Source organism: Oxyura jamaicensis, chromosome 7 (genome assembly GCF_011077185.1).
Source record: "Oxyura jamaicensis isolate SHBP4307 breed ruddy duck chromosome 7, BPBGC_Ojam_1.0, whole genome shotgun sequence".
NCBI lineage: Eukaryota > Metazoa > Chordata > Aves > Anseriformes > Anatidae > Oxyura > Oxyura jamaicensis.
In genome coordinates, this window is record NC_048899.1 from 32092696 (window position 1) to 32118045 (window position 25350).

At 38.5% G+C, this 25350-nt stretch overlaps 1 protein-coding gene across 18 annotated transcripts in view; it reads right to left on the bottom strand.

Moving 5' to 3' along the window:
* NCKAP5 (NCK associated protein 5) overlaps window positions 1-25350 on the bottom strand; it is a 440247-nt gene that overhangs the window by 66827 nt on the left and 348070 nt on the right. For all 18 annotated transcript variants that reach the window (XM_035332339.1, XM_035332337.1, XM_035332336.1 and 15 more), the window contains 2 exons: window positions 25268-25306; window positions 18946-19065 (listed from right to left, as the gene is read on the bottom strand). In XM_035332339.1, coding sequence (XP_035188230.1) covers window positions 18946-19065; window positions 25268-25306 — 159 coding nt within the window. The remainder of the gene's footprint in view (window positions 1-18945; window positions 19066-25267; window positions 25307-25350) is intronic.

The following is a 25350-nucleotide window of genomic DNA, read 5'->3' on the forward strand; positions in this document are numbered from 1 at the left end:
TCCCCACAGCGCAGCACTATCAGTGACAAGGCTCTTTGCAGGGCCCTGAAACGTCAGTAACGTGGTACCTTACCCTGCCCGCTCTCCTGGTACCCGCTGCAGAAATTCATCTGCTGGAAACCAAGCAGGCAGAGCCACAGGGCCATTGCTACAGCCTCTGGATCTGTGTGCCATGCAGGCACATTTCAGACAATGCGTGCAGGCGCATTTCAGACACGCTAGCAAATCTTTTTTTTTTTTTTTTTTCTAACCACTAATTAGTAATTTGGGAATCATTTCTCAAGAGTTACATATTCATACAGGTTTTATGCGCTGGCTCTTCAGGAGGTGCTGTCCTGCTGCAGATTATGGCAAATAGCTTCAGTGATCAGTGCTCTGTAGAATCATATTTTGTCCAACATATTGCTGAGTAGATTAAAATGCTACAAGCACTCAGCATCCAATATACATTTTATTGTAAATATTAAGTGCATCCAGGCTATGTGTTTTTTAACACCAGGGATGCCTATTCCCTAGTTATTCAGTGTGTACCCTTTAAAACGTTATTACTAGAGTTACCGTCGGGTGTTTGCTCAATATTTAAGCTCCAGGTAAAATGCTTTCCCAAGCTCACAGATTTACTGACTTAGTACACGTTATTCTTGACGATAATTCCAAGTGCATCGCTGAACCACCAGAAAATTCCACTGTTTTCTGAAACAGGAGAACCCAATGTTATGAACAAGTGTTGTGCTTGCTCTTGGCAGAGGAATTACTTTCTCCAATGAAACCAGCCACCTGATTATCGCTTCCAGAGGTTTTTAGTGTGAGTTACTATAGCCAGATCTGTGCATTAGGACTGATGATAGGGGACATCTGAGATGGATGAACATTTACACCTGAACATCTATTTTCCCCAGTGTATTCTAGAAATGGTGCTATAGGAGTTTTACAGTTGTAAAATTGCCTTCCCCTTTTTCTAGCAAAGCATTTTAAGTAGCTCATTACTTAAATGGGAACATGTATGCATCTCAGTAAGGGAAACAAAATACACCCTGCAATGTCGTCCAGTGGGACTTTGTGTGCTGCTGTTATTGTCCATGTCAGACTTGAGAGCAGAGGTCAGCCCACTTGGATCTAACACCTTTGAATAGGCAGAAAAACCAAACATTTCTGGCTGGAGAGCTGGCTGGTGTTAAGATGCAGCCCAGCAGAGCACACTGCAAACAGACCAGGGCTGCGGGGCTCCAACCACACCAGCTCCATCACTGGGTGGGCCGGGCTGTGCACAGCTCACGCTCCGTTTCAGTGGGCTTTGCCAGCATTCAACTCTCTGACTCTATAACAACAAAGGTGAACCAGCAGACTGAGAAAGAGGAAAATGCTTTCAAGATGTGCAATGTGATTATATTTCTGCATTAAATGGAAGACCGTCACGTTGGAAATATCCCCCCCCATGCATATGCAAAGACACCAACAGACACGCGGCCAGCACAATGACTAGCATTAACAAACAGCAGAGCAAAGTTTGAGATCATTAATTAAATACAGTCACACAGCACTGAAGCAAGTCATCCAATTACAGAAGAAAAATGATAAGAAAATTGTTTTTCTTTCATTTATTTGTTTTTCTTCCTTCTCCATTTTCCAAATCAAAAAAAGGAAAAGTGCTGTTTGTTAAAAAAATCTCATTAATGATCCATTTAAAATCAAGCAGCAGATTGTGCTAACTATGTAACTTGATTCTGATTTCTTCTCAGATAAGCAAAATGTACTGTGTCCTTTGTGGTTATTTTCGGATGGTCACATACCCAGATCAAGGAGTCACTGCTGCCTTGAAAATCACACAATGGGAAAATCACTGTTGATGCTATCGCAGTGCAGTGTAACGAAAGGCTGACCACAGCACAGACTGCCTTTCACAGAAAAGACCACATCAGTTCAAATGAATATTTAAATACAAACCAAAGAGTTATTAACTAGAAATTCACTTCATCTGCCCCATTTGGGGTGCATTGAGGTACTTGGTGGCCTATGGAGATAAGGGGAAACTGGGCAATATTTGTAGCTGGGACGTCTCAGTCCCTCTGAAAACAGGAAAGCATTAGGAGCTGCAGGATGGGAACCCATTATGGAAGAGAACATGGCATGGGCTGGACCCATTTGCTCGGAAATTACCCAGTGCTGAGCAGTGCTGGGGCAGGTGCAGATGAAAACGTTCCCAGCATCGTGGCTGGGCTGCAGCCACATCTCTGGGGCTGGTGGGGAGGCACGGGCCAGGCAGAGCAGAAGGGACATCTCTTTGGCTGCCTGTGAGCAGTGGCAGAAAAGCTCCTCCTTTGCCTGCAAGATCGTGGTGTTTCCCAGGCTTTATTGCCATGGGCTCTTTCCCGGCTTGCCTGTGTTTTTAGCCAAGATGGAGCAATATGGCTCAAAGTCAAGAATAACTCCTGTAACCCACATAAAAAAAAATAAAAATAGAGTAATTGATAATTTAGGTGGAAACCTATTATATCAAGTGCAATAGGAAATACAATTATCTGGCAGCAGATAACCTATCCATCAGGAAGGCCAACCCCCTCCCCACAGTGACATCCTTATTAAGGCTTTCTAGGAAGATAAAAGAAGGCTCCGGCCTCCTGGCATGAGGAGGCAGTATTACAGGCAGACTCCACAGTGCCTTGTGACTGTATCTGTACAGAATATCTCTCAGTTCCCATCTCCTTTTTAAAATGTCTAATGGCCTGCAGCATTGCCAGAACAATTTTCAATGAATTATGCCAAACTGTGTATGACTCTCCAATATCGGATGAGTTAATTGCTATTAAATCAATTGGCTTTGTTTTTCTCACATGAGCCAAAGCCCATCATTCACAAGAAAGAAATTCTCGAGGTTCTGAGAGAGACATTTTCATCCTGGTGCTGCGAGCCAGAGCTGCAAATGTTTGTTTGGTGCATCCCCTCATCTCTGCTGCTATCCGGGGCATCACAACCCTGAAAAGGCAAACTCTGGACTTCTCTCCCATATAGAGCAGCTGCTGCAACAGGACTGACAGGGAGTACCTTCTTTGCAGCCTTCACACCACCCATTTTTAATACTTCTCTGCACAAAGAAGGTTCCTCTCAAATCCACAGGCAGCAACACACCTGCTCTGGTTCTACCCCAGCTATACTAAATAAGCAAGCCTTAGTAACTCTACCAAAAACATGCAAAAATGTACAACACGAGAAGAGTGCTGATACGGCTGTGACAGAGGCTCAAGAACTCTCGCTAGGTGACTTTTTCACTCTTGATCCCTTGCTCATCTTTAACTGCTATATCCATCCAAAGCAGAGTCCAGCTATGAATTAATCCCACCTAGGATGAGATTTAGTTTCAAAGGTCTTACAGAAATAGCACTCCATACTGCATTTCCATTGCACCCTGGAAGATAGCAGACCAAATATGTATGTATGTGATTAGGTATGCAGTTCCCTTAATGCTAGTTTATGCAGAAATAACAACTGTCTTGAAACTGAATGTTGATTTTTTTCAGTCCCTACGGGCATTTTCGTCCCTAGATGCATTGCAGAGGGATTCAGACAGAGAGATAATACCTTTCACCTACTCCACCAGAGGTGAGCTAGATGAAGAACACACACTATTCAAAGCATGACGTGTGAACTTCTCATACACCAGGTACTCTGAAATAAAGGAGAATGTTAAGTGTATGGAAAAATAATAAAATGAAGTTCAACTTCTGAAAGCAGAAATAGATTTTGCCTTTAGACAGATCAGAGACTGCAATACGTGTGCTTCTGGCATATGGTAAATCTGCTTTTTAAAGTGAGCAGAACAAGTTGTTGTCAAGAGAAAACAGCCAACTATGAAGCAAAAGTGAATGCTATATAAAGGTGTTTCCACTGTATTTAATTCTAATAATCACTAGCATAGGAAACACTTGAAATCGTACAGCATGTGCATGCAGCAACGCCTGATGTTTCATCGTATGTAACTGATGCAATGAAAATAAAATGATAAATATTTCAGCTCTCAGAAGCTATATATTTAATAGAAAATTCAGAATTATGTCCTACTTTCCTACTGCTCACTTCCTATAAACAGAACATTTCACAGTTTATAATGGCAATAGCAGTTGGCATACTGAGCACTTTACACGAGTAAATCAGCTTGGTTAAGAACTTGCCTTCATCCTTCCAGCTGTCTATTGAATATGAAGACAGGCAGCTTCCTAGCAGACTTCTTGTGCATCATTTATACCACCGCATACTCCTTTTTATATCTGTATCCTTTAGGTTAATTTCAAGGACATTTCACTGTGGAAATATCCATGCTTTTTTCCTTCTAATTCCCTAATAATCTGCCTTGCAATCATTTACCCTAACAGCATGACATTACCTCTGACTGCTTCTCTCTGATAAATATTTTAGACTAAAATGAAGTCCAGCATTATGGTGCTTCAGCTGAAGAATTCGGCGTGTCTTTAAGAAGCATTTATGTCCTTTTTAACCACTTTTCAGGAGTGCCTTTACATCAAATAAAGTCCCCTATTCACAATGTGATCTTGTATTTCTTCACAGAAATAGGCAGTTAATAAAACAAATTTTTCCACCCATTCTGAAAATCAAACACAGCCTTATCTTCTAAGTTACACTGAATAGTGTAATACAAACCATATAACTATATTTTTAACAAGTGTTAGAAAGAGAGCAAGTTTTATAGGACTACGTGAGAGTATTTTGACACAAATACTTAGACTCGTATTTTCACTTGTACCTGTAGCAGAAGTGACCAATCAGTCTGTACCCGTGCATTTCCTTAAGCAACAAAATACTGCACCAGCAAGCACTCAGGAAAAAGAGAAAAGCAAGGTATGGGTGAAGCACAGGAGCAACGAGAGGTTCGCCATAGCTCTGCTCTGGCCTGTTCTGCTGCTGCAGAGCATCCCCCAGGGGAAGTGAATATAGCTCTGCAGTACGGGCAACGGGAGCTAGTCACAGGAGACAGACAGCTGGGAGAACACGCACCGTGCAGCCAGCTTGTCAGGGAGCTCCCTTCTCCTGCTGCTGGGCCACACCAAACCTTGTCCAGGACTGGGGCTAAACACAGAATGGGAAACTAACAGCCTCTGTCTGTTCCAAATGCTCCTCCCTGCCCCAAATTATTCTACGCTCATCACTTCTTAGACATCAAGAAGCTGCCAATACACAAGTTTGCCTCTGTACCGGCAGGCACACCCAACTTCTCATTGTAAAGCTAATGCATCACACAAAACTCTTTTTACTCTTCCCTTGTTGTTACAGGCTCCATTTCTAACAGATCGGGCACTCAGCAAAGGTACTTGATATTTGGCAAAAGCACACAACACGAAACATCATACAGCTCTGTCTGGAATACGCAAAGCAGCTCAGAAGTCTTGCACCCTGTGGTAATTAGCACCAGCATTTACTCTGGCTTTCATACTTAATACTCTGCTCTGTCTTCAGGTCTGTCTGGTGGGTTACCTGAAATTCATTGCCCTGTATGATGCTGCTAGGGTTCTCAGCTCTTGTACCATGGGAGACTTGCCACTACAGCTGGTTGGATCTATCTTTGGTGGGAGGAGGGGGTTAATCCACAGCGAGTGAACCCCAGGATAACTCTCACAATGCTAGGAGCAAGCAGCGAGAGACTGGTATTTATTGGCCTTATTTATTGGCTGTAAAATACAGGAAACAGAATCACAAACTTACAGTATTGCCCAGCGTTAACAGGGGAAAGAGTTATAGAAAATATGAATATTAAAGGATCAACTATAAAATACACATTGGTAAGCTAAAACGTTTCTTGGTACAAAAAAGGCAGCCTCCGGTTATTCCAGAAATTTCAAGTCAAGCGGATTTGAATTTTCTATTAATCTAATAAAAATATTTCCATGCAAGTTCTGATTTGATTTTTGCCATTTGTTTTTGTTGTCTCCCCCACTACTAGGTGGATGTTGCTAACAAAAAAATTGACATCTTGGGATACAGCAGATGCTAGACTTTAAATTCAAACCCAGTGTAACAGCGGTTTGTCAGTTTTGCTGGCAAATCCTCCAAGCGAGTTCACTGAGACTTAACTGACAATGTCCAAAACAAAGTACACGGGTATGGTATTACAAACATTTGTATAGAAGATTAGGGTGCTAAAACTACATCAGAAAATCCTGTTAACAAGGCAAATCCAGCACACACACAAAAAAAAAAAACAACAAAACAAAGGCTTCACTTGATTCTACTTCGGGTTTTCCAGGCTTGCTGCTCTCTGTTATTATCAAACCATTCAGAGAGAGGAAAAAACAGTCAATTAGAGTCCAAAGTAAGGAACTCAGAAGGTTGAAAACTTATATCCTAGGGTATAAATTGGGAGGTATTAAGCAGACATTTGATGCATAAACATAAATAACATAATCTCTCGGAATTCTTCACAGAGCTGGCAATATTATTTTAAGCCTAAAATTACTCCTCTTCCAAATCCCTTAGTTTCATTAATTTTCATAAACTGTTTTAAATAAAAGTTACATCGAAAGACACAAAGTAATCCTCCCTGATCCTAGTTTTGTTTTTATAACTCTATCAGTGTTCTCAAGCTCTGAGACTGCAATGTGTTTTAATAGCACTACAGTAGGAGCCTGTAAATATTGCAGTAATAATAAAAGGAGCTAATGTAATTTCAAAGGAAAATGTACGTATAAAGTTCCCTGTGGTTTGTAATTACTGTAAAGTCAACAGTTTACATCAATGACCTGGTAATCAGCTACTCAGAATGTAAACAACTAAAGAAATAAATGTTTTCAACAAGCTTTCTTGTGGAAGACTCCTTGGAGTATGGTAAAACAGCAGTTTTGTGAGAATGGTATTGTAGAAGAGTCAAGCCTCTTATTAAGTTTATATTTTTACTTTTTCTCATTAATTTGGTACAAAACAGTATGTGCTTTTTGTAAATACCTTTCTATTGATCTGACAGCAATCCATATGTTAATTCCACTTTGCTAAATGGATGCCAGCCTCATGCTGGTGCTATGAATTATAGGAACATCCGAGCGTGGAGGCAGAAATCTGCATGTTCTGACACCTTCCCTTCCTGCACTGCTCACAGACAACACCAGTTTTCCTTCACATCTCAGCGTGGTCAAAATCAGACTAGAAAACAGCTTCATACTAAACTTCTGTGACAAGAAAGAACAATGCCATTAATCTTTTATGGCATGCCTTTCACATGCTATCTATGCTTTAACAGTGAAAAGGTGGAGTGTTTGTTATTATTCCACTGTATTTAAGAAATGCCTTAACATGAAAATACAGCTGGAAAGTGTTGATGGTTTAGTGTCACTTAGACGATTGCAGTTGTGTTATCAATAATAATCTGATTAAATTACTCACTAATATCAACATGCTCCGAAATTGATGCTGATCACTGATCCTTTGACAGCCAGAGATATTCCTGGTAGCACAAAATAATGTTGGTCTTCGAATTTGTGATTCTTACAGTTTAAAACTCATTTTCACATTCACTTTCTGACTATGCCCCAAAATCATCTAAAGGAATTAGGCAGCCCTCAATACAATCTTCTTATTGACATTTATGTTGATCGATGTTGGCTCTTACAGAATTGGAATCTACAGATCAATTCCCTTATTAGATTCGTTCTCAGTGCTGCCATGATCATTTTATCACAGAAGCTGCTGCTATCAAATGCTGCTTTATCACTTTATAATAGGATACGCTGAAGCTTTCCTCTGGCATATAGTGGGAAATGAAAACTGTCTGAGCTCTAAGAATTGTTTTCACAGATTTTCAAAATTATCCTTATTAACAGCATATGCCTATTTTTAAAAGCTGTTTTACACTCAATTGACCTAACTAGTAAAAAATTTTCCCCGCGAGAAAATACCGGTTCTCAGGGTGGTAAAAAATAAAAATAAAAAAGGTTAACACTGGACACTGCCCTGGATTTATTAATCATACTCTTTCTGTTGACACTAAGAGTGAAGAGATGTTAGACAAAAATGAGTGTAAGAATGCAGATATGATAGAAGAAACAACATGGTTTCAGGAATGATATTATATGAACACACAAACACTTGTACAAGCACTCAAAAGCGCACAGAACAAAAATATGCACGGGGTTTGTTGCAGAGGTTTTTATCTGGTTTTGAAAATACGCAGAGCAAAGGTATTTTTGTAAGAGTGGTGTTACAGCCCCTGTTGAGAGAGGAGTTCATCACATTAATTTGAATCTACAATAAAATAAATTAGCTTTTTTATTGCCAGGTTGAACTACGGGGCTATGATTGTTATGTATTGCTACAATCTAAGTCTTAATGGCATTTTAGCCCTGTGGTGGTCAAACAGAAACCATTTCAAACCTTCTAAAGGCTATTAAAACATGTGCAGATGTCTGGAAAATTAATACTATTATCTAACTCTAACCTTTTGCCTGTAGGAGGAAAAAGACAGAGAAGGCTCAGGGAAGATGTTTTAGATCAATACATGGCAACAGAGGAGGGTGAACGCTGCTTCACATGGAAGTTCATTGGCTGTGAACAGGTGATTCAAGCGAGCAGATTCATCCTTATTTGGTTCGCACTGAAATAATTCATTTTACTCAGAAAAAATAATTTAAGAGAGATGAGCATCATTTTCACAATCCTTCCTCATAGCTGTTTCTCAAGGTCCAGCAAGCTAGACACTGGAAAGGTTCATTCATTTAAATGACAGGAGCACGAATTTGTCAAGGTTAATGTTGAACAAGTCGTATTTTCCTTGCTTCAAAATTATGCATTTGAAAGGTTTCTCCATCCCTCCCCCCTTTCTTTTTTTTTGGGTGAAATTGTTGAAATGTCAGCTGGACTGAAAAGAGTATAAAAGTAGGAGGAGGATTTAAGGAAATAATGTTATTGTTAGTTTAAGGCTTTTACATACATATTTTCTCTCCAACACTAATGCATTGTTTTTGGCTCTGACAGAATAATTTCAAATAAGGAGAGCCTTTTTACAGTGGTTTTCTTGAATGCCTGGATACAAGGTACTTATGGAAATGGAAAATGAAAATCACCAGCCATTGCTCCTGGGCCAAACTGTGCTCTTGTGAGTACAGTGCCCTCTAAGTGTTGTACAGGACCTGGACCAGTCTTGCGAGTGCCAAGCTCTGGCACACGATGACATGAAAGAGAGTCCCTCTCCCACCCTGCTGCCAGAATGTCCCCGGGGGAAGCCTGCCCCAGGCTCAAAGCAACTGTGAACTTTACCTCTACCACGGAAAGCTGAGAGCTGCAGACCCCTTCGGCAGCTGTACGTGCTCGGAAGGAGCGGTGCCAACTTTTGATTAGGAATGTGTGACCTTGTGAATTGATCATTATTTCCCTGTAGATAAAAGCAGGGCTTAGGAGGTATTATATAGGAGTTTCAAAAAGGGTCAGCCCCCGGTTCAGCACCAAACAAGTAGCCAGAATTTTAGAAGAGCTCAGCAAAATGCCTGAACACTTCAAAGTCTGGGCCTGTGTACGTGAAGGACCTAAAGACCTAAATTAAAGGTTAATTCCATTTTGTTATTCCCCCATGAACTGGTAAAGGCTGGTAGCAGAGCTGAGTACCCATATGTCTAATTATTGTCAAGAACCTCCCAAGGACCATTTAATGGAATAAATTTAAGCAAGCCTCTAAAATACAATGCTAATGTCTGATTCATGTTCACACTCACATTATCTATAATCCAAAATAACTGTACCTACACATATACATACCTACAGAACAGGAAGAGGATGCAATGCTTATTTAGAGAAAAAAAAAAGGGGGGGGGGCGCTAAAAGTAAGTAAAAGGAAACTTAAAAACATTAGATTAAGTATTTCTGCTTTTAAAATATGACTGACTATAAAAATTTAGAATCAAAACACTACAAAATGAAGTAATTCATCTCAGAAGATGTATACCAGAAGAAGGAACCAAAAAGTGGTATCTGTTTGAGTTTTTTAAAGCACTGATATTAATTCCAGATGTCATTACTTTGACACTCTGGTTTCCATACTTACTCCAGTAAGATGGAGTTTAATTCATAATGTTCAAGATGCCCTTGTAATGCATACAGGACACAGACAAATCACTGCTCCTCCCTGCATCCAGACATCTGTTAGTGACTAATGAAACAGGGCTTGCTCACATCCAGGCAGAAATGAGCAGGAATGCAATCTAAAAATGCTAAAAATACAGTACGACTCAAGTTTGTCAATATCACATTATTAAAGATTTAATGACAAAGGTAACTTTTCCTTTCAGCTTGCCCTTATCAAGAGATACCCAGATGGTAATTCAAGAGTTAAGGCATTAATGGACTCTTCAGTTTCACTGAGCATCTATGTGCTGATTTTATCTTGCAATACAGTATTTCACAATCTCAGCGAAGACAACAGAGACGTAGTCAATAGTGTCACTGCCTTTGGATGAGGATCTGAATCTTACCAGTATCCAAACCATCATTATAGAAGATAGGTCATTTGGGAAACAAAGGAGAGCATTCGTAAAATTCAATACTAAAAGATGGGGTTGGTTCAGTAGGTGTGTTATGATTCATTATGAATAGCATTTCATTTTAATTACCAACCCTTTCTTCCATGCGCAGTATACATAAAAGTACACAAAACATACAGAGTACATGCCAGGGAAATGATTTCTTTTCATAACAGATGGCAACAGAAAATACTTATTGAGTAATTTTATGTGCTAAAAACCACTTAGCATGATGTTGGATTCATCTGATTGAATGTGTAATTTAAAATTACTAGCAAATTACACTGACCTGATATAATCTAAAATGCTTAAATGTTACCAAGTAGAGCACTTATTGGCACACAACCTTTTAAGAAAAGGAGCCCTAGTTCCAGATTGATTCACGTCCTTAAACTCTGCCACCATGCTTAAACAGTAACAGAAACACAGTTATGAGTAAAGTACAATTTAAGTGAAAATACACACACATTAAATGTAGTAAAATAACAAATGAAATTAATCATTTGCCTATTGTTATTTATTTCATAAATGCATATTTTTGAGCAGTTGTCCTTCATTTAAGTTTCAAAGTCTTTTAGGAAAACAAACTACATACTTTGCTCCACTAGAGCAATAGGAGAAACATGACACGTCTGTAATAATAATGGTTATGCTTTTATACTGCCTTAGAATTTCAATAGATTTCCACTTTGCTGCAAGAAGAAGGCCTCAAAATCTTTGAATCACTTAATTTTATGCATTCTTTTGGTAATTCATTTGGGACTTACGGAGTGTGAAATATGCACCATGATGAAACAACAATTATCTAGCACACCTGTTGTTTATCCACACTGTATTTAAGAAGGGCCTGCAGTGGCTACTATTTCATTCCACTGTGCAATTCAAAATCAGGAAGCTTTAAGAAATGACCTGATGACACAAAATTACACTTTCATATGTAACACATGGCTTGTACTGTGTGTATTGTACACTGCAATAGCATTAGAACAAATACATGCTATTTTCTGCTATCAGAATTTCAATGAGAAAGATTTTTCCATTTAGAAAGGAGACCAGAATGAATGACTTTTGATTAAATACACCTAACATAACAAAAAGATTGTAAATTTAATCAAAACCTGAAATATATCAGCCAAAAAAAAAAAAAAAAAAAGATGCTGGTCATACAAAATTCAAAGGCATGAATAACTCAAAGAGTTTTCACAAAGTTCCCAATCTACAATAAGCACTCCCTGTAACCAGCCTCTATACTTACACTTTGACCATTCATGCAACGATTAGCACAGGTTGAAACAACTGCATCCAGTGGGTTATTCTCTCTAAGTTAAGCATTGCTATAGGTTAAATGTAACCACAGAAAATAAATAATAAAAAAGTGTCATCTTTTTCATGCTTACTATAAGTTTGAAGCACAGGGCAAGTTTGGAATATAGAAATAGTGTTTGGTACTGTGGGACTCTTACCTTTTGTCTTAGATTTATTCTCTTATTGAATGTACACAATGATAGGAAAAGCCTTGAAAAGCATTGTTGTACTTAATGATTCTGCTTACATACTTGCTCAGGGTTTCAAATGCCATATTGGATTCCTGCCATCATGTGTATCATTACTGATAATAAAAATCCATGCATAAAATAAAGAGAAATCTACAGTTCACTCAGCATCAGTTGCATGTTTGTCTAAAAAAATAGGCAGTAAAATCTTACTCCTTTTGTTAAGGCCTGTCACATCAATACAGCCCCAATGTTTCCTTGACGTATGCTTACTCTGAAAGACTGGCTCTTCTCTTCAGCACATGGTGAGCTTTAGTTATTGTTTTCTTTTTGTTTAAGAGCACATTGGTGACGAGGTTAGGTACTGAAATAAGGGACAACAGTCTGACAAGATGGGAGGTCACCAAGACACAAATTACAGATGGGGCAGACCTATCAGCTAAGTTGATCTAAGTCCCTGCTAATAAAAATACCCTTCTCCACTCAACACACCTAGCTGTGCTTTGCTTGCCTTAGTTTTAAATGCTGTGAGGGTGATAATACCCTCTCCTTTCATATATCATGCCACAGTCTATATCTTGTGTGTGTGTGTTTGTGTGTGATGTTCCTTTATCAGTCTGAATTAGATTTAGATCCAGCAAAGTATTTTGACAAATGTTCTATTTTCAGAATGAGAGTTTTAGTTTCCCTAGTTCTATAAGAGCACGACAGGTTTCCCCGGTGTTACAGACTGGTATTTGTAAGGGACAAGAAAGGCCTCCTCAGCCATTTGGTTCAAGGGATCTATTTCACAAAGCTTTTTGAAAGTCTGCACAACACAGCCATGATTTTCACACTCTGATCTTCCTGGTAATCAGTGATATAACACAAAGAAAAGGCACAAAGCTGCCTCAGGGGACGTTCAGACTGGACACGAGTAAACATCTCTCTGCCATGAGGGTGGGCAAACACTGGCACAGGCTTCCTAGTGAGGTGGTTGGTGCCCCAAGCCAGTGGTCAGGAGGCATTGGGATAATACCCCCACTAATATGCTTGAGCTTTTGGTTATCCCTGAAGTGCTCAGGCAGTTGGACTCAAGGATCTTTGTAAGGTCCCCTTCAACTGAACTATTCGATAAGTCTGTTTCTGTCAGCTTAGGTCCTTGTGACTAGAGATGGCCTGTAGGGAGCCCCTGTTGTGGACAACATCCAGCAAGGCCAGGTGCTCTCCCAAAAATCTGCTCATCTCGGAGCCTTTTTCTAGAGCTGTCAGGTTATCAGATATCTAGCTTAATTCTTCCAAGTATTCTGCTGCTGCTGTTCCTTCAAAACTAGAGGTCATGCAGCTTAATTTAGGGAGGTTAGATGGACTCGCTTTGAAGGATGGTATTTTCTTTCCTTCTCTCTTCACTGACTTTGGTCACCCATTTGTTTAACCAGTAGGCTCTCTGGCATATTTTATTTCTCTAACATTTCTTCAGCATGTATGTGGAGCTGTAGAAAGGGCGAGAAATATGGTTCCAATAATATATTCCAATATATGGAATATATTATTCCATGTTAGTGATTTAAGCTGAGATGAAATACAGAGTATTATGTATCACTACAGAGGCTTTTATGCCTTATTTTTATCTTAATATTTTCAGAGGAAAAAAGGCCATTTGCCATTCTGTTCTGGAGTTGGAGTTCCAGATGATTTGCAAATACGAGTGCCCTGACAATCTGTTGGATACCAAGGAAGAGAAGTAAGAAAATAAGCAGGTCAACTGCGGGAGTTTCCAAACTTCACACACAAATTTGCTGATCTCGGTCTCAAGTCTGCGTGCTCTCTGAAGAGCCCAGAGGCAGCAGGCAGGACGAGTGGCTGGCTTCTGTCAGACATGAATTATGCTGCTGCTCAGCGTGTAACAATCCAGTTATTTAAATAGATTGGACTGCTGACAAACTGTTTTCTAACAATGTGTGATGATCTTTAGCTTTACTTTCAAACCCTCCAATACTTTCTGAAATACTTAACCATTTCATATATCTAATTGCTGGAAGGTGATGCAACTTCACTTTTAACCTTCCGCATCCAGACATCATCATGTCTAATGACGTCTGAACCAGAGGTCATGCTCTGAGGCCAGATACTCCATCTCCTTTTGTCAGGTGTTAGGACAATTAATTGCCCTTTTTCCTTCTCACATATAATAACGTCATCAGTGTAATTTACCCCTTCCTGCTAAGTTGCACAACTGTTTCCATCTAAGAATGTACAGTTACAGTCTGTCTCATATGTCTTGCAGTTGTCAGGTTATTACAAGAGCTAATGTCAATGCAGTTACAACAAAGTAGTTAGTATTTGAATCTAAGGATTCAGCAGACTGCTGGAGCACCCTGAAAAAAAATCTTAGAGAGGAAATTAAACAATGTGGATAGTCCGTGAGTAATAAATTAAACTAATCTAGCCAGAGAAACACAATGAGAAAATGGATGCTTCAGGAGTTTTCCCTACCTTGTTCTGGAGTTGGTAAAGTAACATTTTTATGATGGGAATAAAATGGCAATGAAAATACAGTTTGGGATCAGAGATACTGTAAATCTTGTGATTAGTAATATTATTTTATGCTTTCCCAACTATGAAAATTTTATTACTTATTTAATCAAGTAAATCAATTCAATAAATGTTGCTACTCTGCACTTTTTAACACCTTCCACTGTAAGTTCCCTGCCTGCTTTATAAACAGCAACCTCCTGGGTGAAAAATGAAAACACGAATTTTATCCAAGCTAACATACATTTTCCTTGTATGTAAACAGAGATACATTATATAAATGACTGCAGTATCTATCAGAAAGCAAACCCTGACCCCTTTTACCTCTCAAAAACTCTATAAATGTCATCCTTGTTGCAAAGGAAAAATATGCAATATTAGAATCAGGTTTGATGGCAATCGTTATATTGTCAGGTATGAGCAGAAAAGAGGGCTAACTAGAAAAAAAAGGCCCGAGAAAGATCTGTCTCAAGAGTGAACAGTCTATACCCAATAAAGTCAAACAACTTTGTGAGACAACAGATAAAAAGTGAAAAAGTCTATAATTTGGTTATTTTAATAGTTTTAAGTTTCTCTGAACAAAACACTGCACCATTTATTAAAAAATAAATAAGGCAAAGACACAAATACAGTAATATGAACATTTACATTTTAACCTATTTCATATATGCTATACATGACCATGGGCAAATCAGAAGTCGTAGGTTTCATCTAAGGCTGCTTCTTTCTCCTACCCTTTTTCTTACCCTTTTAAACCTTTGTCTGTCTGTCATTCCCAACTATTTCTCCCATTGCCAGATGAAATACAAGGCAGCTTACCAAAATGGAGTTTTTCTTTCCCAAACCTTTTTTGCCATGACAGGCAGAATTTAATCTCTTTTTAGCAACCATATCAACTGAGGAAAATGCAGGCTGTTTTGGCTGAAGCCACTCCTCTGTGATAGTTTCTAACTAAAGCTATTTGTCTTCTTCAGATGGTGCTGAGACAGAAGCACTTTTCCAAGGCTTCTTCATTTTCTGAAAGCCATTTCAGAGAGATTTGCTGAATAAAATAAAACAAAAATAAAAACAAGCAAAAAACCCACACGTGATCAGATTCCTCCTTATTTACCTACCCTAATAACCCTAATACTGGCTCTGCAAATCACACCATTCAGTTAGAAAGAACGTTAGTTAGAAAGAAAGGGTAGCTCTTAAAATCATTTACAAAAGAAGTGATGAAAAAAAAAAAAAAAAGCTTGAGTTATCTCTATCTCCTCCTTACATTTTGCATCAGAGCCTGTGTTTTTTCATCTTTTCATGACAAGAATGAGATGTCCTCTGTATCACAGTCACTACAAGCAGTAAGTACACCAGAATTTCTAGCAGCAAAGAACTTATATGGCAATCTACTTAATCACATGCCTCAAGAAAACACATGTATGTCTTTTAAAATATTATTAGGCCCTTCAATTTCATGAGTACTTACTTTTCTTGTAAATGCATGAGAGAGTAATACTTTCAACAATAGTTTTACAGTAAAGGATTCCTGAAGCAGTCATGAAAACCTTCACTACATGATTTTGTTTTTAAATTGGAAGCAATCAGTTTTTCTTTTGATCTGTGTGAGAAGCACGAGGAAAAACAACACAGTGCAATCAGTACTGTACACAGACTACTTACTATTCTGCAGTCAAGTCCAAAACATTTAAATCAATTTGTTTATTGGGAAAAAACGGGAACAAACTGATTTCTAAGAAGACACAAATTGTGTATTATTTGCTTAAAATCGAATAACAAAGAAACTTAGGCTAATGGTGAAATGTATTTTACTTTAAGAAATCTGTACCTCTGTTGAAATCTGAGCTACTCAGAATGTTTGTGATTTAAAACTAAGCTTAGCCTTTCGTACAATAGTTTTCTAGTGCCAATGACAGAATGAATTGATGGTAATATACAACCAAATCACAGAAGATATGCAGACAAAGTAACTAATATTACTTATTTTTAGCTTAGTCCCTGTTCTGCAGCATTATTGAAAATGTGTAATTGTACTGAGTATAATACTTGCAGGATGAGATCAAAATGTAAATAAAATTAAACTTCATTGTACCAGAGAGCATGGGAAAGGTAAAAGTAACACCACACCCCCCAACAGTATTTGTCCATTCACTTTGATCAGGGCTATGAATTAATGGGAATGTCCTTAACCATATAGTTAGTACTCTACTGTAGAGTGAGAGATTTAAACAAATATTTAGTTCTTGCTCTAAAGCTGTTGTTTATGCATTTTCAAAGAAGACATAATCTCAACTTCTCTTCCTTTTTCTTTTTTTTTTTTTTTTTTTTTTTTTTTTCAGGCGCACAACGATATTTGCTTTTTTTTTGTCTTCTTTAGATTTTTCATCCCAGTCTGCAAGATCACAGATGACACACCACTAATTCAAGTCTGGAGTAAAATTAGAGAATAAATGGATTTTTGGAAACTCACTAATTGACTGGTGTTTTTTTTTTTTTTATTTTTTCCCTGTAAAAATGACATATGAAGTGTTTTAACAGAAGTCCTTCATTTTCTCCTGTACACTGCAACTTGTTCACTGTTTTTTTTTCATTTTTTTTTTTTTTTTTTTCCCCCAGGGGGTTTAAAATCTGTTGATAGCAAGTGTAGGGACTTAACAGCACATTTTGCTGTCATCTGTGCAACATGGACCTTAAGAATGATTTAATTTTCTTTCTTCTTTGGCAAAAAAGGCAAAGCAGTGAAAAGAAGGCTGGGGTGAGGGGTGTGGGGGGAATCTACACACATTACCTGCCTGCCAAACTGTGCAGGGAAAACAATGTAAAACAGTTTGAATCCCTCTCTAAAACCCACCACATCATGTAGTCCTTTCTTCTACTTGGTGCTGGTTCATTCCTTTCAACTTCTTTTGCAGCTGTGACACGATCCAGTTTCAAGGAACTTCAGTCAAAGCATCGATCCCACTTACTTTTCAGATGTTATCTTACACTTCTGTAATAGTCCCAAAATAAACTGGCCTTATTGTTGCCACCTAACTAGGTAGTAAGGAATGTGCAACGTGTGACTTCTGTGCAACCTAACCCAATGCTAACACTGACTAGAGTTAGGCACTTTGGAAACAGCAAGAAAGAAGAATACGGGAAGGAGGAGCAGGTGATGGGACTGTCAAAACCAGAAGTGAGCAATAAATGTGCATGCTGCAGTGGATGCATTAAAGACTGGATAAATAAAGAGGTATCAGTCCTACTCAACAACCAGGAGACTGTGAAGGATGAACAAACAGGCAAGAAAGTGGGGCCGGAGAGAAGAAAAAAAAAGAATGAAGGTCCTTTCCTAGCAATACCCAAATCAACGCAAAATGAGGAATCTGAGGACAATGCAAGAACCCAGATCCCTGTGATGGTGACCTAGCCCCATTCTGCCTGTGCTTTAGAGTTTCACAGCTATTTGCTCTCACCGTGGGGATTCCTTGCCCTTAAGCACCAGTTGGTGAGCAGACCAATGTCTCCTCAATAAAGAATCCAAAGCGCTGAGAGTTAGCAGCTGTCAGGTATTGAGTGCAAAGGCTAAATTTTACTTCAAGATATACATGCACAGCATCAGAGGATTTTAATAAGACACACATTTAATATCATTTAACTAGGTGAGTTACTCAAATTTCTCCCTGCAAATTTATGATTTCTTTTCTCTAATAATAAGTAACGTGTATTGCCAAAAGCAGACTTTGCCCCATTGTTTGAAACTTGCAAAATCTAGTTAGTCTTCATTTACTGTTCTCCTAGCTCGTGGTCAGATTTGTTGGAAGTTCTGCAAAGCAATTCTACTTCTACAAAAGGATGTCAAAAAGATGGATTAATTCATAATAATGGACTTTGCCAAATCGAAAGGGATACTGAAACATCTCTTATTATTCCAGAATGGCAAAGGAGTGGGAGATGGGTCAATTGGTTCCTCAGCTATATCCTCCCATGAAAGGTTAAAAAAAAAAATCTCTGTAAGCTTGTGAAGAAATACTTAAGTCCTCGTAACACATATGGCAGAAGTTAAATAAATGGGCTGTCTTCTTGCAGGAAATTACACTGTTCACCATCAAGCAGAATGTTAAGGAATCTGAGTTTCTATCCTGCAGAGGGATAATGAACCCATATAATTCCATTTATCATAGTGAAGAAACACTGAAAAAGTAAGTCACTCCACAGGTATACTCCTTTTTCCACATTTGCACATAACATGTAATCATAACTCATTGGTGTACACTTTCAGTTTCAATGGTATTAGATTATAGATAACTGACATTCTTCTAATACATTAAATCTACCAACTGTCATTTCCTGCTTATTGACATAACCTTAAGAAAAAGAGAAGAAGAGAATTTTATATTTGTGAGAAATAGAAAGCTCATAGCTTTCCTTCTGCAAAGGCCATTTCCTACCTGAAGGAGGAGGTCAGAAGCTGGTTTGACTTTCTGCTGGAAAAGCACACTTAGCGTTCGATTCTGTTGTTCCAAATCAAAAACTCTCGTTTTCAGCTTTATACATTCTTCCCTCAGATCCTGCAGCACACGGGAAAACAGGAAGATTAGAAAGCAGGTAACAGAAGCAATTTTAAAAGCTCTATGTAATGTCAGATACTAAGAAGGAATTTAGAATAGTGCAGTTGGAAGGGACCTACGAAGATCATCAAATCCAACTGCCTGACCACTTCAGGGATAAAGAAAATTAGAGCATGTTATTGAGGGCGTTATCAAAATGCCTCTTGAACACTGACAGGCATGGAACATCAACTTGTATATATATGAACAACATAGACAGCTTTTAAAATAGTACAGATCAGAAAAATTTGCTACTTCATTTTCTCTGGTTGTTCGATCATCACAGGATAACATCTAAAAAATCTTGTAATGAAGAATAACGGTTACATGCTAAATCCTTTTGGAATTTTCTGTTAGTATAAAAAGTGACTGCGAGCAATGTGTTTCATTTTGCATCCTCCTCAAAGCAGAAAACAGCAATTAAGATGTGAATATTGTAATAAGCATACGCTAAGGAAAAAGCTTCAGCCACACCATACCAGAAAGAAGTTCAAAGAGGCACTGTGCCTTCAAGGTACTCCTCTGAAGTCGTATCCCCTCCCTGCTTTTTCTGGAATAACCAAGTCAGCAATGCTGGCTGCATGTTGTGGATGGTCTGTATCTTCCCCACTGTAACTAGTCACTGTAGAGGCCGCCTTAGTTAGATGTTGATTCACCAGACACACTTGTGAACACGATCCTGCCTGCCATTTCCAATATGAGGTACCAAAAAGCCTTCAGATAGGCCATTAGAGCAGAGGTAATGCGTAAAGACCATTAGAGGCAGAGGCAGAGTGTGAAACCTCTGCATTGTAAGGCACAGGATGTAACTGCCACAGCTGAAAGTTGCAGGTCTTTTAGCCAAGGCTATGGCAGGTTCATCATGAACAAGCCATTAGGGGCTTCCCTATACAGCAAATTATCTCTCTCTCTCTCTCTCTCTCTCTCTCTTTATATATATATATATATATATATAATTTCTAATGTCAGTACAAGACCTGCTTTTCCTGGCCACATGGAGGAATAAAGGATTCTATCAGAAAGATTTTGGAGAGAGCTGAACCTGACACTCCATCTTCCCCCAAAATTTCTGCAGCTGCCTACTTTGAGGTATGGGAGCTTCTTAAATTAGGAAAAGCTGTTTGCTAATAAAGATCACATATAAAAGTGATAAGCTGCAGCCATGTCTAGTTTTATTAAAAAAAATAAATAAAAAATGACCCCCCTGAACGCCTTGCCTTATGCTTTTAAATTTAGGACAGTTGCTGCCCTGTGGTATTGCCTAACTGATTTTACTTCCCACCATATGAAGGTGAAGAAACAGGCCTCTGGATCCCCATATGCTGTCCTGTCAATACCATTATCAACATAATGACCTACCCTCATGAGAAAACAACTCAGAGGAGGAAACTGCAGTCAGATATCGCCTAAATTCTTGCCTACAGTAGCTCTTGTCTCCATTGCAGCCAGCACTGAGGTTGTAAGAGGTGAATACACAATAAAGTAAACTCATCTTGAGACTTTCAGAAAATTGTAAACATCTTTTTATGCATATAGTATGCCTCAGATTTTATGATGCTACTGGATGAATGCAGTTATTTTCTCCTGATAGTTTCTCAGCCTAATATTTGTTTTAAGTGGCCATCAGGCTGTAAGTAAAATTGTTAGAGCCCTTTAACGTAACACCCCAAAATCTTGAATTTGGTGTTATATAAAAAATCTAAAGCTTTGATTTCTGACAGTGAGACCTATTTTATCTCTGGTCTCACAGAAAGCAATCACTAATAGGGAACTGCAAGCACCAAGACTCATCGTTATCTGCCTTTCACAAATAATCAGAGAATTTAAAACAAAGCCTTAGTTGTTACAACATTGTTTAACATTTCAACACTGTTAAGTGTACTGAAAGGGAAAAATGATTCACAGAAACTGACAATGGAGAAAGAAATTAAATCTTAGCAATGCCTCTGCTCAAAACTTCCTTATCTTACAGTCCTAAAACCATAAGATTTATGTTTGAAACTTCAGACTTCCTCTAAAAAGTGAAATATAAGATAGTAGATTACCCACCCAGATGCTATAAACTGTGCCAATGGCAATGCCACTTATAGTACAGAGAAGAAATGAAGCACATTAAGGTAGCAGTATTCTGGTAAAATAAAGTCTCAGTTTAGAAAGTTGAAGTCTTAAAATTACCAATTAATACAACTATCAAATGTCTGAAACAACTATTTCCTCTCCTGTGTGCAAAACGACCAGCTATTAAGACAAATATCTCCCAAATATGTAAGGTATTCCTACAGTCTCACTATAGCAATAACTGAGCATCTCTATTTCTGCTTTTCTCTTCAGTATGAGAATCATCTTCTCCAAAATGGCATTCAGTGCCCATTTCTAGAGGTTCCAGAAATGTGCTGCTCTTCCTCTGAATGTGCTTCTTCCGTTTGAATAATTCAGTTCATTTTATTTCACTGATGAAAAAGAAGGAGAAATAACTTTCCTACAAAACCCTGAAAAAAACAATATTCCCTCAATATACTAATGAAGAAGAAGGTAATATGCAAAGAACAAGTACGTAGATCATAACATAATTTAATTAAGTGGTATAACTCAAATTTCAAACTGCTGATCTAGGTTTTACATGAATAAAACAAAATAAAACATACAGTCCCCAGCACTCTTACCATCTCACGTCATATGAGGAGTCTTTGGATAGAAGGAGAAAGAATAGATGCTTCCAGTACGTATCAGAGCACACGTTTGTCTCAAATCATTTTTTTTCTGACTTTTTAAAATTTCCCAGAGGTAAAATTTTCTATTAGTTAGTGGTAGAAAATCCATATAATTTTGCTACATAGAATTGTGAATTTTTGCTGTTTGGCTAATTCAGCACAAACCTCAATTTAATATAGTTCTTTCCATAGTCCACAGTAAAAAAAAAAAAAAAAAAAAAGCCTCTCACATTAGAGAAATTCTATACGTATTGTAACAATTGACAAACTTGAAACATGCACGTTTAAGACTGTAATTCCATTTCAAGGTTTCAGTGACATTGATAAATCACTCAAGCTTTGCTCACTCAATTTGTGTCACCAGAATCTCTCGGTGGAATCACAGTCTTTCCACATACTGGTGAGTACACAGTGCTTTATTCGTTATATTACAGCATGTACTTAATTTAAACAAAAATTAGTCCTTGAGGGACAATTTCAAACTCACAGCAAAGCCTACGCAGTGTGCGTTACTGTACAAAATCACTCCTCTCCATTTTCTGAAAGCTCCCGGCTTTTCTTCATGTCTCACTATGCCCCAGAGGTGTGTTATCTCACTGTGGCATGACTGGCTCTGTCTTACTGCTTAGCTGCACTACCCTAGATTTATCTGTTTACTAGTTACTATTTGGATTCAGATATCCACTTATTCGGGACTGGTGTGAGGAGCCCAGGTTCCTCTTTATTGCATGCTATTGTGTTCCTGTCTTTTCTTATAAAAGGACTTGTTTGAACGGTGTCAGGAGAACTCTAACAGTTAAATATTCATTAGCATTTAGAAAAGTACCCTCTTTCCTCCTTCTATGGATATTAAATTAGCTGCTATTCCTCAGTAATAGGTAAGCAGCTGTTACTTCCCATCAATACTAAGTAAATCACTTTATTAAAATGTATTCAGATCTGGTTTTATTGTATCCATATGAACTGGTTGGTTCCTGTGGGCTTGGAAGGATTCATTACTGAGAAAGTACGTAGTCATCAAAATGTCTGATACCTTTGAAATGGGATTCAGGAAACTCCTCCCTTCACTGGAAAACAATCAGGTTATTCCCAAACTAGAGATTAATATACTGAGATTAACCCTCTGGTAAATATTTAATCACATATGGTTGTATTTTACAAAATGTGGATCAGGTTTCTCTGTGTGTTAATATATAAAAAAATGCCTCCTTCTTCATTTAAGCTGTATTGAAATGCAGGCTTGGGATTTTTAAAAAATAGCTGATGTTTCTAATAGGTGTTACAGCAACAGCTCTGTAGGCTGCAGTCCTCTGATGATACCCAGACCATACAGCATCTGCGTATACGGAGTATAGGGACTATAAGCAGAGCAATACAAGGCAGACAGCAGCCGTGCAAACTTGCCCATATGTTGTGGTTCACAAAGATCACCTCCAAGTTACGATACTTCCAAGAGCTGTAAGGAAATATCCCTCTTCTAGAGCAAAAGGCTTTGTCATGCTTCAGTAAGTCATGGGATGAAATAACGATACATGAATCCCCAACCTGGGGAAACAGCTGTTCTGTGGCCACAATTCTTGGGGGAAGAGATTTAGGGAATATTCTTACTTTTGGATTTCTGATTCCAGGAACATGTGGCCCAAACTGGCAATGGCACCCTGCAGAGTCTTGCATCATTCTCCTACACGTCACCTATACCCATCTCTGCCTCCACAGCAGGGTACCCAAAAGCAGACTTACTGGGGGCAGAACATCTCCCTGAGCATCTCCTAATCCTTCCAGAAGGTCACAAAGTTGATTCACAAAAAAAATGGCCCAACAAGGTGCTGAGAGGGGTCTCCATCCTTTTCCCTGCTGTCCAGATGAACAAATGCAATAATCTGCACATACTTAGTATTCACTGATGTGCAGATGCTTAGGGCTGTAGATGTTTGTCTCACCTGCAGCCAGGGCACGCTCCCTTCTGTTAATTTAGTTGGCAGAGCTCAAGGTCATCTCATTCATGCCAAAGCAGCGCAGCAGCCACCCTGCAGCTACACCTTTGCCCAGCCTCCTGCCTCCCCAGTCCTGAGCTGTGTCCTGACCCCTGGCTCAGCTTCCCTTGCATGCTTGTTCTGAGCAATGAACCTAGGCTTTGGAGCCTCTCCCCTAAAACTATTCCCATATGTTGCTATATTTGAATCTGCAAAGCTTTTGGGTGCATGGAGGAAGTTTTTGATTATTTTAACTTGGTGTTTCTTGCTGCATTTTAAGAACATTATTTCTTGTCCTGTCATTCAGTGTAGACAAAACAGTTTATATTCTTCCTTGCACTATCTGCACTAAAAGACTGTATTTATGTTCCTTTCAGACTTGTCTTTTTAAAGCTAAATGATCCAAAACATTTTAATAATTGCACATTCATCAAGTGTTCTAGATCTCACAAAGGATCATTTCATGAATACCGCAGTGTTTATAGCTTATTATAAATCTTTATATCTTGAGTTTGTTTGCTTTTTTTTTTTTTTTGTTCTTTTTCCCCTAAGACAATGACATCATGGAATTGTGTTCAACTTAAAGACCACTTTTTTGTATAATTGTTTGTCCTACCAGTTAATCCCTGCTCTCTCTGGGCAGCTGATTATTTCTGCTTAAATGTAATTACCTTGCTTTTCTCTCTATTGAATTCTGTCTTACTTTTTTCCCAGAACACTTTTTCATTTTGCCAAGATCTTTTACTTGTCCCACCAGGTTCTATTTGAAATTACCATACTTCATATTCAACAATTTGGAGTGTGAATGGAAACTTCAGACATGACTTGATCTAGAGCAGACCATTACATAAACTGCAGTGAATGTTTTTTTTTTGACAGGTTTGCAACAACCCCACAAGAATATTATTTATACAGTACTTCCCTTGCTTATCCAGAAGAATGGAGCACGAGGCCATCAAAAGACAAAATACACAACCTCTACTGCTGGTCCCCAGCCCATAAGTAGAGTAGCTGAGTCTCCATTCTAGACTTGGTGCCCTCACTTTTACTCGGGGAAGCACAAGCTGACACCAGGAGGTCTTTCCTTTCCATGAATGTGAGTGAAAGTGCCAACTACTGACTTGCACTGTAATTTTTTTGTATTTTATTTCACACAGAAACAGTCTGTGGGAAAGCCATAGCTAATTATGGATAAGGAATGGAAAAGTCACCATCTGGGGAGGATTTTCAGACACTGTTGTCTCAGTGTAGGTAAACAGTGTAGGCTCCTATTTGATTGAGCCTTGAAGATGTACAGTTTCATGGACTTTTATTGACCTGGATTACAGAAAGCCCTTGAATTTGGGCCTGACATGTTGCAGCACTGGTAATTAAGTGTGCGAAAACCATTTTAAAAAATGTACCCTACGTAACAACACATATATCTCAAATGGACAATGAACTTCTGTAAGCTTTCAGTTACACCAAAATACAACTTACCTTTTGAGTAAGTAAAGCCTGAACAACCTGATTGGCTACCTGAAAGAAACAGATAATATAGTTTAAGTACATGATCACATGTG